Source organism: Planococcus citri, chromosome 2, assembly GCF_950023065.1.
Source record: "Planococcus citri chromosome 2, ihPlaCitr1.1, whole genome shotgun sequence".
NCBI classification, from domain to species: Eukaryota; Metazoa; Arthropoda; class Insecta; order Hemiptera; family Pseudococcidae; genus Planococcus; species Planococcus citri.
Genome location: NC_088678.1, coordinates 35,382,123 through 35,396,184, shown reverse-complemented (window position 1 = coordinate 35,396,184; position 14,062 = coordinate 35,382,123). Strand labels below are relative to the sequence as shown.

General features: G+C 31.7%; 2 protein-coding genes across 2 annotated transcripts in view; one reads left to right on the top strand and one right to left on the bottom strand.

Annotated features, from left to right (window-relative positions):
- Positions 1-2,873, bottom strand: part of LOC135835542 (leucine-rich repeat neuronal protein 1-like) — a 142,913-nt gene extending 140,040 nt beyond the window's left edge. Inside the window, exon 1 of the mRNA XM_065349859.1 lies at positions 2,733-2,873. The gene's annotated coding sequence lies outside the window, so the exon portion shown is untranslated. The remainder of the gene's footprint in view (positions 1-2,732) is intronic.
- Positions 2,874-9,172: 6,299 nt separating this feature from the next.
- The window catches only part of LOC135835541 (anaphase-promoting complex subunit 11), a 32,317-nt gene continuing 27,427 nt past the window's right edge, over positions 9,173-14,062 (top strand). The window contains exons 1-3 of the mRNA XM_065349858.1: positions 9,173-9,332; positions 9,434-9,553; positions 9,625-9,747. Coding sequence (XP_065205930.1) covers positions 9,314-9,332; positions 9,434-9,553; positions 9,625-9,740 — 255 coding nt within the window. The 5' untranslated portion in view covers positions 9,173-9,313 and the 3' untranslated portion in view covers positions 9,741-9,747. The remainder of the gene's footprint in view (positions 9,333-9,433; positions 9,554-9,624; positions 9,748-14,062) is intronic.

Below are 14,062 nucleotides of genomic sequence, written 5' to 3'. Positions count from 1 at the left end.
ATGAATCAAGTACTGAAAGCACTACTGATGTGGTGTGAATTACTACTTAGCACTACTGTTAAGTAGTGAATTACCACTGCCCCCTGTAAGTTTTTTCTACGTGGGAAAGCCTAACCCCACTTCGACGTTGTAAGAAAAAAATCATTTAAAAGTATTATTTCATCATGAATTTTACATTTTGTCTTTCATCGTCGAACGAAGAGTTTACCAGGTGCTCAAGTCGGTAGCTAAACTACAGTATAGCCGGATAAAAAAATCCTTTACGATGAAAGCTAAAAATTTATCATAATCTAGCGTGTATTAAGAAAAAAAATACTGCATTATAAAAATTCATTTCGATGAAAAATATTTTCTTTTTTTTTTTATAAAAATCTCGGAATTTAGTATAGCTTTGGGTAGCTATACGATACGTGAAGAAAAAAAGCCCGAGTTGAAATTATAAAGAGATAAAAAAATCAACTTAAAATACTCCTTTTTTTCTACTCCACTCGCTTGCCATCAGGTGTTTGTAAAAACGTGCTTATATATTAAAGGTACACCGTGGCGAATAGTTTGTGTGAATTTTTAAGCACTTAACAACGTAAAACTGTATCGTAAATTTAACAAATATGCCAGTTAAAAATTATGTAAGAGGTCATAAAGCACATTATGCTGACCGTCTTTTTACTTTATTTATTCACCGTGCAGCTTCTTTCATTTCTCTTCCTTTTTTTTTTACACTGTGCGATTTTAAATTAAGTTTATACGAAAACCGAAACACAAACGTTGAAAAATTTCGTATTATTCATCGATTAATTAGATTTTTTGAATACGATTAGGTATTATATTTTTCTTAGAATTAATCGCACCTCGGTGTTTTTTTTCTAAATACGAGTAGGTACCTAGAAAAGGTTAAAAAAATTTGAAAATATTTTTTCAAGCGTAAGTACCTACCCACCTACAACTTATGTTATACATATATTTTGTCATGACACACAACACCTGAAACATTTTAAATATTAAAAGGGCTGCGACCAAAATAAATGTGACATTCTGTTTTCATTACTCATTTTTGTACCCCCTTGTCACCTTTACTCTCTATCAATTAACTTTTCAAAAAGCGTTCCACGTTGGCGGATTTTGACGAACCAAAGAGGTACATATACAGACCGAAAGACCCGAAACCATATAAGTTACCTATCCAAACTTTGGATAGGAATTCTGTATAGGTAGTATTCCTGTATGAATACCAAATTTTACACAAATATCTTCCGTAGAGATTAGCTATAGGTACTCGTATATAATACCAAGTTGATACCTAGTTTTCATCAACTAAATTGAATATTCGTAAATTTTATGAAAAAAATGAATGTTAAATAGTTTTCTCCCATTTGTAAAATTCCTTTGCGTTTTAGTAGGCTATTTACAACTTTGATGTTATTTTACATCCATGTGCTAAAGAATGGATGAATTTTGTATACGAAAAAGAATCATGCAGGTATTCGAGGCTCGAATATGTTAATATTTTAATAACAACATTCCTCATTGTTTATTGCTTCCCGAATTTTATTCGTATCTTCTCTAATTATCACATAGGTAAGTTTATGACCGTTGAGTAGGCTTAATAATTTTACTATAATTAATTAAAATATAGAAGCAAAACAAGGGGAGAATTTGGATAAAATGCAGCTGAGTTGAGGAGAGAGGAGAAAAACCAAACCTATAGAATATTCAATCTTTCATAATATGGTTCCGGTTCAGAGAGAAAAGGATCCAAAAGACAACGTCGAAACTTTCTACTGATACTTCCAGGTAGGTATCTTTCTTCATTGTTTATTTTTATGCACGTGTTATCATTTCCTCCTCTCGTATCGAAAATGCCATTTGAAAAAACGACCAACCAAACCACGATATTGCAAAAGCTAATTAAGACACGTAACGAGATTTGAAGCTTTACAACAACTTGAGAAAAGCTACATGTGCATCGTGAAATTTAATTTCAACTAGTATGCTCTCGATGCTTCGACGAATCTTGCAACTTTCAGTTCAGCTAAGTTACGTTACATGATTATTAGTTTTAAAATAATAGAAAAGTTTTGTCATGCAAGTGCCATACTTACCTAACCTGAGGTAGATACCTACATTTTATTTATTAATTTTTTATCTGGTAGTACTAGATGACTATATACGTCATATGGGAATAATTTTATCGAAAAGTTTGTTACCATCACAAGAACGATGTGAAATTATTTATTTCTCGTGTAGCTATAGACGTACGTAGAAACCCTCTTTTATTAATGGCAGTTTCGAAATTCTCCATGAAGTTTCTATACCTACATGTATAGGTAAATTTCTACTTGACTTTTAAACATATTAGCGATAAATTTCGAAATCAAGTTTGAAAACATCTATTCTCACAAGCATCTGGTCAATGGAAATGGGGAAAAAATATTCAAAAAATGAAAATATAAATACGTACGAAAAAGTAAAACAGTGAGAAATTTTTTTTGAAAAAATAGCACGAGAATTCACTTGCGAAGGTTTTTCATAAAAAATATATTCATTTGAAAAATTAAAATCGAGAAACGAATCTAAAAGCTGTTTCTTAAATAGTAAATAGGTAGCTGTGGAAAAAAACAATTATAAATAAATTTTATAGCCACATCAAACTATATCAACCACCTGAGCATAATTATCTCAAATTCAAAAAATACTCGGCGAAAAAATTAAGATAAAATGAAATAAAAACTCACCCAAATTCCAAAATAAAATTCGCCAACACAAATCGAACGAAAAAAAAATAGTTGAAAAAATAAATAAAAATACGCGATGTAAATTACGTAACGACGATATAAGTGAAATAGAAACACCACTCCGTTACACGTATTACAAGGAAATAACATCACTCAATTGATGCTTTTTAGTTAAACAACTTGCCATTTGAAAAAGCTCGATTTTTACCGAACTCGTACGAGTTTTTACGAGCGAGTCTCGTTGAAATTAAATTAAAATGCCTTTCATGAATCGTTGATTGACTTGTGTATTTATTTATTTATATTATTTTGTTGTTTTGTTCGCAACTTACATTTTATTCCTTTCTTTTTTTCTAGCTATAAGTATTGATGACACCAAACAACAAACTTTTTTTCCTTTTGTACAAGTTTTAATGGTTAATTTTGACTCTTGGTGAGTGCATTTTTCACACTAAATTGAAATACGAATGGATGCAATTACTATAGCTTGTACCTTATCCTTGATGAGATCGTTTCGAATGTTCAAGTCAGCTTGTAGGCACTACAGTATTTTGGTAGGTACCTACCTACATACAATGTTTTTGTTCTTGTTTTTTGAATTCGTAAGGTTATGGTTTGTTATCAGGTACCTAGTACCTACCTAGTTTATCAGCATTATTTCGGCAAACTTGAAACCGTATTTTTATCAACACCAAACAAATTTTTAATTAGATATATATTTTCATAATTTTAATGAATGAATGGTATTGTTTATTCAAGGACGCTAAAGCATCTAGGCGTTTTTGCTATCGCAGTACATTTAGGTACAATTGTTTTTACATAGAAAAATGGTGACTTATACAAAAATAAAATAGATAGATGGGTAATAAATTGATTTTAAATTACCTGTCTGTGGTTTTACCTGGAAATATTTTCATGCCGAATGAAAAAAATTAGACTCGTAAAAAAATATGGGATTGGGATTCTTATTCTTTGAAATGATTCTCGAGCTTGTTCATTTTCAGAAGCTTTACCTACCTACTTCTATTCAGAAAATTACAATGTGTGATTTCAAAATTCAAAAATTTGGATCACAATTTGTAAAACTTGGTAGTTTTATTGAAAAGGACTGGCAAAACAATTTTTTCGTGTGCCACAAAACCAAGGGGACCCTTACAATTTGTCAAGCTCGATTGAACCGAAATTCAGCTCAATAAAACCACATGTCACTCCGACCTCGGGACTAAATTTTGAGCGGCCAAAGTTGATTTTCTGAAGCTAATATTGACTTCCATAGAAACCGAATCCCATCATTTGCAGCCATTCTGGAACCTCCAGCACGATCTTCGATTTTTCCAGGATTTTTGAATTCTTCAGAAATTACGAAAATTAACGTGGGCTGCTAAAAATCAAGTTCCGGTTTATTTTCGACCCAGTTAACAAGGTAAACTTCGATTAGGGTAATTTCCAGGTGCGTTTTCTATTCTGGATGAATCTAAAATTGCGCTGGGGACTCCAGAATGGCTGAAAATGGTTGAATTTATTTGGTTCGAGAGGAGCCTTTATTTGCTTCAGAACTGATTTTTATAATTTCCAATGATAAAGTGCATTGAACAAAGGTAAGACTTAAATTTCAGAAAATCCTCATTTTTTAATTTTTTAAAAATTCTCCAATCAGCAATTAAATTGGTATTGAGTTAGAATGTCGAAATTTGCTATCTACACGTCCCATTTTTGACCCTTAAATCAATTAGTAGCAGTTTCCAGCTGTTTTTATTGAGTGATTCTGAAGCCTCTAGAAAATTATTGACAGTTACTTTCCTCCCAAAATTCTACTTGCCCAATTATAAGCTGAAAACCTACCAGAAATTTGATTTGCGCAGCATTTTCACCTCACGAAGTCACGAATCAACTGTGTAGGCAATTTTGAGACAATTCGAAGAATTTTTCAATTTGTTTGCTGTTGGATCACAGGATAAAAATACGATACCGAACAGACAGAAACCAATTTTGAAAAAATGATGGAAAATATTACAAAAATCTAAAACTGGCATCCAAGAAATAACTCGAGTTGACTATTCACATGTGAAAGTTCAAATCAAACAACACATGTTGAACATACCTCGACTATACTCGAATAACTGAAAAAGTACAAAAGTGGGCAAAATGACAATATAAAATATGTAAATGCGGCCATTCAACTAATTTGAACCATAGGCTAAGAGCCGCAGCGAAATCGATTGAAAGAAAATTTTATTCATTTTTTTCCTTCTGCTGCTGCTTGCTGCTTCTTTGTGTTTATTTACTTATTACCTACTTTATTTATTATACTTCTTATTTCCACTTTTTATATAACTGTGCATATTTTCTCGATGTGGAATTTAATCAGAAACCGCGCCGTTTATTTTGAATAAATTTCCAGCCTCCATATGTTTTTTTCTCGGTATAGAAAAGATGGAATTTTCGTGCGCGGAATTAAGTGATTTTAAAAAAATGTTTATTTTCTTTTAATATCAAAAACAGGCTTACGGAAAAACTTTTCTTTATCTGTCTTTAAAACATACTACGTTTTTTTTTTCTCAAAATTTAAATACACAAGCAACTTAAGCTTATAGGCCTACCGAAGTTTTATACACTTTCTACTTTGAAAATGATCTGAGTTTACATTAGCGTGTATTGTACATATTTTGAAAAAATTCTACATTTAGGTACAATTTTAAAATTAGGAAATATTTCATTTAGCATAAGTACTTAGTTTTAATGAAATGTTTGCACAGGTAGGTAAGCGATTTTCATTGTTTATAATTTTCAGACTAAAAATTCAATTTTTTGTTCAACAGACTTTTAGAATTTCAATCGACCAAACCAATTTTTTTCCAAGTTTTAAAAATGAAAAAAAAAGTAGAGGGTAACTAAAAAATTGATTGCAAAAGACTGGCAGAAATTTCAATCGACATCCTCCCCTCAGTATCTGGGCGAGTTTCAAAATTTTCAAATTAAAAATACTTAATAGATGATGTTTAGATAAATTCGATCATTTTTCAATAAATTTTAATTAGGTGACGAGGGAAGAAATTGAATTATAACAAAAAAAATAAAAAATTTTAAGATTGCCATGATTAGATTTCTATTTTTCATGAATTTAAAATTAAAGAGTAGTTATACCTACTTACCTACTTATAATCAGAATATTGTTTTGCAAGTTTGATACCAATAACATCAACACAACACTTGGTAGATAGCAAAAGTTGAGTGCGAAGATTTACCAACATCGAAAGTTGATTTGTTAATTAAAATACTCGTTAGTAAGCATTTTATTTAATGCCATACATTATGCTCTGAAGCCGTTTAGGAAAAGCATCTGCGTAGCATAATTAACGTATATTATAAAAAGTTTCGTAAATTCAAACTTTTCTTTTATGTGATATCGTGCAAATAAAATATTTTACAAGTTTTCAAAATTTCTTTTTAATGCTTTGCAGATGTGAAAAGAAAATCATTAACTGAATACTAAAAAAAAAGTGAATTAAAAGCGTATGTACCTAACTCTTACGTTTAGCTTTTTGAAACACTGGTGCGTATTTTTCTTCGGTGCGAAAATATAAACAAACTAAACTATAATACCTATCGCATGATTTTAATCGCACCACTTATTTTTTTGTCGATACCTACCTTCCCCCTGAAAAAAAAGGCAGGTAAAATAAGTATGTATGGGTACCTATACCTCAAAGTGGAAATCTTGTTTGTACAGTTGAATTCTTTGCTGTTTATTTTCATTTGAATATTCATCAATTAAACTTATTATAACTCGAAGTAAGTAAAGTTAAACTTTGTATCTTCATCTTCACTCAGCTTTCTTAGTTTCATGTGGGAAACAAACGTAATTTTTTACACGTCTAGTTCTATTGTACCTAGTACAGTAGGTAAACAAACACATAGGTTCAAAGAAGATGTAAGATGTTATTCCCATGTCTTTCGAGAGATTACATGTGATTTAATTAATCAATTAAAAGCTTAGATAAATTCTAAGTGAAGTATAGTTGTATGAAAATTGAGGAAATTATAACTTTGAAATGTTTGTAATTCAAAATGGAGTTTGTTAGTGAAAGTTCGTTAAGCCGAATATCAGATGACGTATAGTTATACACGAGCCAGACATAAAGTATCAGTTGTTAGTTTCGCATATCTCATTTATCAAATGGTGCACAGAATTATTAGTGGTTACAAATTCTAAATGCCTAATTTTCCCCATTATCATCTCAAATTATCTTTGTAGGTACATGAAAGGTATCGAGAATAACCTTTATAAAATGTGAATCGCCAGAATTGAGCTGGAATTTGTTACATTACCGATGTAACAGGCTACGGGGGGGGGGGAGGTAGGGAGACCTGTGTTGGCGAATTATCGAATCTACAGTATAAGCTTCATGAAATAACTATCGTTTCTGCGAATGGTTTCATATGTTCGCGATTTTCTATCGTGGTTTTGATAATTTTTCAGTGGGAATTTATTGCATTGTCTAGAATTTAAGGATTTTATCGAATGGTGGGTAAATCAGATCACGTCAACACGACTGGAACAATCGGAATTTTTTCAAATTTCAAGCAAGCATTTAGAGATAGAGCAATCACTCGAAAGTCAAAATTAGGAAAGTTCTGAATACCGACCACAATTTTGTAAAATAATTCACGAAAAGGGAATATTAATACGCTGCCAAAAGTTATTTTTAATCGAATAATTTTTATGGTAAATAAGTGAGGTATTCTTTCAGTTCATAAATTTTTCATCGATTTACTTACCTTTTACCTAGACCGAGAAAAGTTGAAATTTTCTATTTAATTATCTGCCAACTTGGAAATATTAGAACGCTTTTGCAAAATACTTTGGTAAGTAAACAGTCAGAAGAGGCTCTGCCCTTTCTAGTGAAGTTTTAATGAATTTACCGGAAAAGATGCTTTTTAGTCTAATTAAATTTTTAAAACTTTAAATGGAGGTAGTTGATGAGTAGATAAATACCTGCACAGTTGTATCTTCTTTTTTTTCTCAAGAATATGGCCGAAGAATAAATTTACTATATTACAAAGTTTGTAAATCATGGAAATGTTCAACGATGAAATGTTTCCAAGTGGTAGGCAGGCGTTCTAATTTTTTTTGTAAAAAAAAAAACAGTTACGTTGCTTTAACAATATAGCCAATTGCAATACAAAGTACTTCACATTTTTCTCATTGTAAAATAGGAAGGATGAAATAAAGATTAAATTACATGAATAATCACAATCATCAATGAGTATAGGTACTGATTTTTATTACCTGTGGATATTTTATCGTTTTCCGGCTTTCTTCGTAGGTATAAAATTTTTAACAATAAACGATCCTCCATAAAATCCCACCATTACTAACAGTAAGCTGAGGGTCGTGTCATGTAATTAGTTTTCTCTCCAAAACTTCATAATTTGAAAAAAAAAATTAAATATCCAAAAATAGACGTACCAGTAGGTATTGACAAAAAAATTCTAGTTTATAAATTAAAATACCTCGCTGATATTAAAATCTCTTGCTGTTTTCATTATAGTTTACTTACCGTTCTGAAACCTACAAGAAATAATTTTGAACTATGATGGCGATGTCTGATGAGTGATGGGTAAATAAATATTGCAAACTCGCAAAGAATGAAAAAATTATTGGTACTGCTACTGCTTGTTCAAATATTCAGGTTAGGAGGAGAAAAAAACGTTGACAGCAGTTCTTACATTTTTTTTTTACAGCAAATGAGTGGGGAATTAAAAATATTGATCCAAAATATAATACTACATAATGATAATCTGAGCTTTAATTCGCAGGAGAAGAGAATAATTTGAGGAAAATAGCTTTGTTTTAATGCTTGCTTTGCCTTGATTCAGTGAGTTCATGAGTTGATTCGTTAATTCTGATTCTTCGGTTTAATTTTAAATATTTTAAAATTGTTTTTTTCTTTCTACAGAATGCAGATTGATGATTTTACAGGACGCCTTGTTTTTTATTTTATTTTATCCATTTTCAAATGAGTCATGAATCCCTCAAAAACTCATTTCAAAGTTCAAATACCTCAATAATAATTTATAATTTTTTATTTATAATTATTTAAAAAAAATAAAAATTCAAAGCGCACTTGGATTTCATGCTTGCTTTTCCGAAAACTGTAAAAGTTTTGTTAGTGAACTTTGATGCGTCAACTTTATCCGTTCAATATTCAAAAATCTGTTTAATTCTAATATGAAAAAATTTTCGCAATATAGAACATTTAAAACAAGAATGTAACATTCGTCGTTACCTTGTTTTATAAAAAATTGGAATAATTGGATGATTCTGTCTTTTCAACGCCAGCACAATTTAATATCGAACACATCGAACGGTAACACTGTAATAATAATCGATTGTTTGTTTGTTTGTTTGTACTAAGCCAAAAAAATTGATTTGATAATAATTTTTTGAAAATTTTTTAAAAGTTCTCACAATTTTTGTATTTTTGTAATTTTGTTACATTTATCTTTAATAAATAATCAAATCAATTAAATGAGAATAGAATCTAATACTTTGTTCAAACTATTCTTCGTTGATTTAAATGAAAGTTAAAATCAAAAGTAAGTAGTTATTCATTTTTTACCATAGGTAGTAAGACAACCATCTCAATCCTTTTATCATCGGAGCTAACAAAATACTAATAATTATGTAATTTTTCTAGGCTGGTTGGGTGTCGCTACATGGCGATGGGTTGCTAATGATGATACATGTGGTATATGTCGATTAGCTTTCGAAAACTGCTGTCCAGACTGTAAATTACCCGGTGACGATTGTCCATTAGGTGAGACTGATTTCAAACAAGAACTGTTATCTACACTAACTAGCGGTGTTTTAAACCTGAATTGTTTTCAGTTTGGGGCCAGTGTTCGCATTGTTATCATATGCACTGTATTATGAAATGGTTAAATTCGCAGCAAGTTCGTCAACTATGTCCTATGTGTCGTCAAGAGTGGAAGTTTAAAGAATAAACAAAAGGTTCGTATAGCTTTACATGTATTTTCCAGTATCATCATCGTCGTATTTCCTACATCACGGATGATTTTGTACCATCGTTAACGAATCTCTGCGCCGATTTTTTTCCTCGACGGATTATTTACCTTCTCATGATATGATCGAGCGTTAAAATATCAACTGAACGATAACCAAGTAAGATGTAACCGAGTAGTAGTGATTGACCTGCTCCTATCTTACTTCATCGCACGTCCAACTACGTAGTATTTTTCAATAGGAAGACTAAATAAAAATAATCTATTGGACGCTGGAACATTTTACGCCGTCTATTTTTATACACGTTCCTTTGTTATCCGGACCGAGGCTCGTGAAAAATAATATAACGGAATTCGTAAATATTGCCGCGCACGAAGACGCTAGATAAATCAGTAGATGGCGAAACGATCGGTCACGAACAACGGCGAATAATAGAACGACGATACGAAGAAAGAAGATATAAATTGATAAGCAGATTGCGAAAACTTGATTCGTATCAAATCGTGTTAGTAAACGCGAAGTACTGATCGAACTTCATGTTCGAAAAATAGGCCATTATTGCGGCCTCTCTTCTGTTTTGTATTACGTACATTTTGATATTACTATTTTTAAAAGGCGTCTTTTATTCCGTCTCATCATGTCACCATTACGTTGAAGAAAAATTGTCGTATATTACATACGTATTTTGAGTCGATGACGTTCGGTTTCAGACAATCGAGTTTAATTAACCTAGTGAAGATATTTTCAAGTAGAAAATCTCAATACTTGAACTTGAAATGCAAACTTGCCGAAGTGAAGATTTAATTTTCCCATTTATACGCTGAAGAATTTAACGTTCTATTCGAAGTTACATCTCGTATTGTTTATAAATTAAAACGTAGCTATATTGGATATAAATTAGCGTACATTTTCTCGAAGGTTGCTTGAAAAAATGCATCCCGACCTTGAATTATTATTTTGTGTCATCTGAGTAAATATTATTGACGTCTGTGGTGTGGCTTTAATGAGAGGCGTTATTCTAATCTACGCTATTTTAAGTTTGCGTACGATTTTTATGATTTTATAATTATCTCCATCCTCGACTTTCCGCATCACTGATGATAAAATAATGTTTAACCTGGAGTCGTGCATTCTGAGGCCTACGTTCAACTTTTTTTTTTGTGGTGTAACATTGATTGGGAAACGTGTACCTACACGTTTGGTCGAGACCCGGGACCAGAGAGTATGGTAGATTCACCTAGAGTATAGAATAGAAATAATATCGTTCACCGGCGAATTATTAATTTACGTTTTACGCTATTTTTCACACCCGCATCATTTTAGGTAACGAGTCGGCTCGCGTTTGTGTTTAGAAGGTGTGTATAGATGAGTCAACGACCTACCGTTTATCATTTATCATTCTTTGTAATGAGTTTGTAGTTTTCGCCGCGTCGCCTTTCGCGGCCAGCAAAATTCTCCAAATGACTGGAAAATTCTTCGGGTTTCGTTTATCGATTTTACCCAATATATGAATTATCGAACTCGACTCGACTCCGTTTTGAGAAACGTGATAGGTGAATGACGTCTGAACAACGTGTTAAATGGATTATTAGTAATATGATTACGTGTAGGCCATTGAATCAGTGGAGTGGATAATTTTAGAAGCTGAATTCTCTATTGTGGAATGTGTATAATAATATAATTAGATCATTACACTTCGTGTGCAAAATACATGTAAAAAGAGAACTAGAGATGAAAAAGTTACAAATGAATTAGGGCTGAAAATCCCCTAAATAATTTCAAGTTATTTTTAGTTTCATCTGTTGACGCATATGAGACACCTCTTAAGTATCATCATGTCTTATGAAAATGGCAAGCTGAACCTTTTCTCTTCATACTTTTAGATCTACATACATTACAGTGTACATACGAAACCATTTCCGAACAAAAATGTCACTTTGGCACTCTCCCTTCGTAAAAAACCAACTCGAAAGGAAGTGATTTGATTACAGTTTTTCATCGATTAGGTACTTATTCCTTTTAAAAAACATTGGAATTAATTTTTTCGTTGAGTTTTGAAAGCCAAATCAGAAATTAGGGCTTGAGGGAAAGTATATCATTAGTTCTCCTCTTCTATGTTTGCGAGCCTACATTTGAAATTGCAGAAGCCGTTTCTTCAACCCATAAGTACCTCTAAAAATAAATTTTCATATTCAGCTCAATTATTTTTTGGAGTTGATACCACCAGTATGATTCCTATGCCAGTCGATTTAAATTTTCGGTGAAAAACCTCAAAAATGTTGTCGGAATTTCAGAATACGATTTCGATACCTGTCCCAACTATTCAAATTTTTCTCTAGTTTTCGTTCATTTTCGTTCAAGGGGGGGGGGGGGGAGAAGCAAAAACATGAGAGCGATTTGTACCTTCATGTCGCATTTTCAAAATTTACAATCTTAGCGAATGATTACCTGCATATAGTTTCAAAAATCAAAATTTCATATTCTTACCTCGATGTTGGACTTCTTTTTGGCAGGTAAATTGTACAAGATTCGAAAATCCCATTAATTTTTTAAAATTTTTAAATAGATTTTTAGACCTTCAAAATCGATTTTGAGATTATAAAAATGACTCTCGAGTCGCTGGTTATGTGGGGTTGGAATTTTGAGACTAAAACCCCGAGCAAGTGATGCAAATTTATAAGTCATGTGTATTTCTGTCTTCGATTCTAATAAACATGAGCCATTTTTAATTCTGAAGGTGTCGTGAAATAATCAAAAAAGTGTGGTTTGACTTCATTTTCTGCTCTAGAAATGACCACTTTCAATAAAATTTTGTTGTCAGTTCGCTAAATACGAATGCAAGAGTTATCAGATAATTTTCTAGGTACAAAAATTAATTCTTCAATTTTTTTTGTACCTAAATAGTTGCGTATTTTCATTTTCAGTTTTTTTTTGAGCCTGCGAAGTTTTTTATTTTTTTGCCCAACTCGTCTTCAAATCTTGGATTTGCATTCAGTGAATTTAACTGTTCTGAAATGCCCTGGTATTGCAATTATTATTCTAAATTCTCCCACAAATGCTCTCTTTTGTTAATCGTGTATTTTTCGAAGGGTTGAAATAAGCGAGGAAATTTTTAAAGATATTTCCAAATTTTGAGAATACGTTTTTGAGAGAGACTGAGGTAAAATTTGAGAAATGTTGTCATGCATTTTAATTTGGAGATTTTATTTGACATCTGTCTACCCTTAAGACAAATGAGAGAAAAGATTGTATCCTGAAGCTCGTTTGAAATTGACCTGGAGACAATTTTTCAAAATTATAAAATTACTGAATGTCCTTTAAGGTGGGTAGTTTTTCGATTTTCTTCGAAATTTGATGGAGCCCAGCAAAAAATCATGGCCAAATAACCTCAAAAATACGTTGAAAAAATTTGTTCAGGTCCCATGTTCGAGCAGTCCGGTTCGAGTCCAAAGAAATGATCTGTTGTTGTTCACTGTTTCCTACAAATGGGAATCAATTATTCAATTCCAATTTCATCGTCTTACGAAGATAGTTACTAAATTATCATAAAAAGTTTATTTAGAGAAATCCTGAATTTGACAAGAATAAACTTTGAGCTTTCTATGTCCCAAAAGTAATGATTATGCAAGTTCTAAATACATCAAAAGACCACAAGATCTATTTTTACTTTTTTTTATTTTTATTTTTTTCAAATCAAACTACATAATATGAATTCAACCCAGTGGGAAAGGTTAAACCTAGACCTACAAATACCCCCTCCCCCATCTTGTTGAGGTCATTTAGCCATAGCTTTTTTGATAGGCTTCATAAAATTTTTAAAAAGTTGGAAAACAAACCCACTTTCATTATTAGGTAATTTCTCAATCATTTGAGTTCAAATTTCAAGAATTCTGTTATCTTTTCACATCCCACTATAAACGAAACATCTAATAAATCTTCATCCTAATTGAAATAATTTTCAAGTCGTATCCTATATCTTCCTTCAATATCCTCTTTGTCCACTTTCTGATAGCGAATACTTTCGTGTACCTTGATAACTAAACCATCGCACGTTCAAATAATTAATATAGGTATAGGAGAAATCTCACCCACGTATCTTCTATCATGCCAGTATTCGTGTCGATTTACCTTAGTGTGGTGATTTGATATATCACATAGTCTACGAAATGCTGCTTTACCCTCTCGTACATATGAATAAAATATCGACGATTACGTCAAAACCTTCGATATTCATTTGAAAATTGCCTATCGTTCGCGACTCTAAATGCAAACAAAGTAGCATAGATAGTCTCATTTGAGAGTA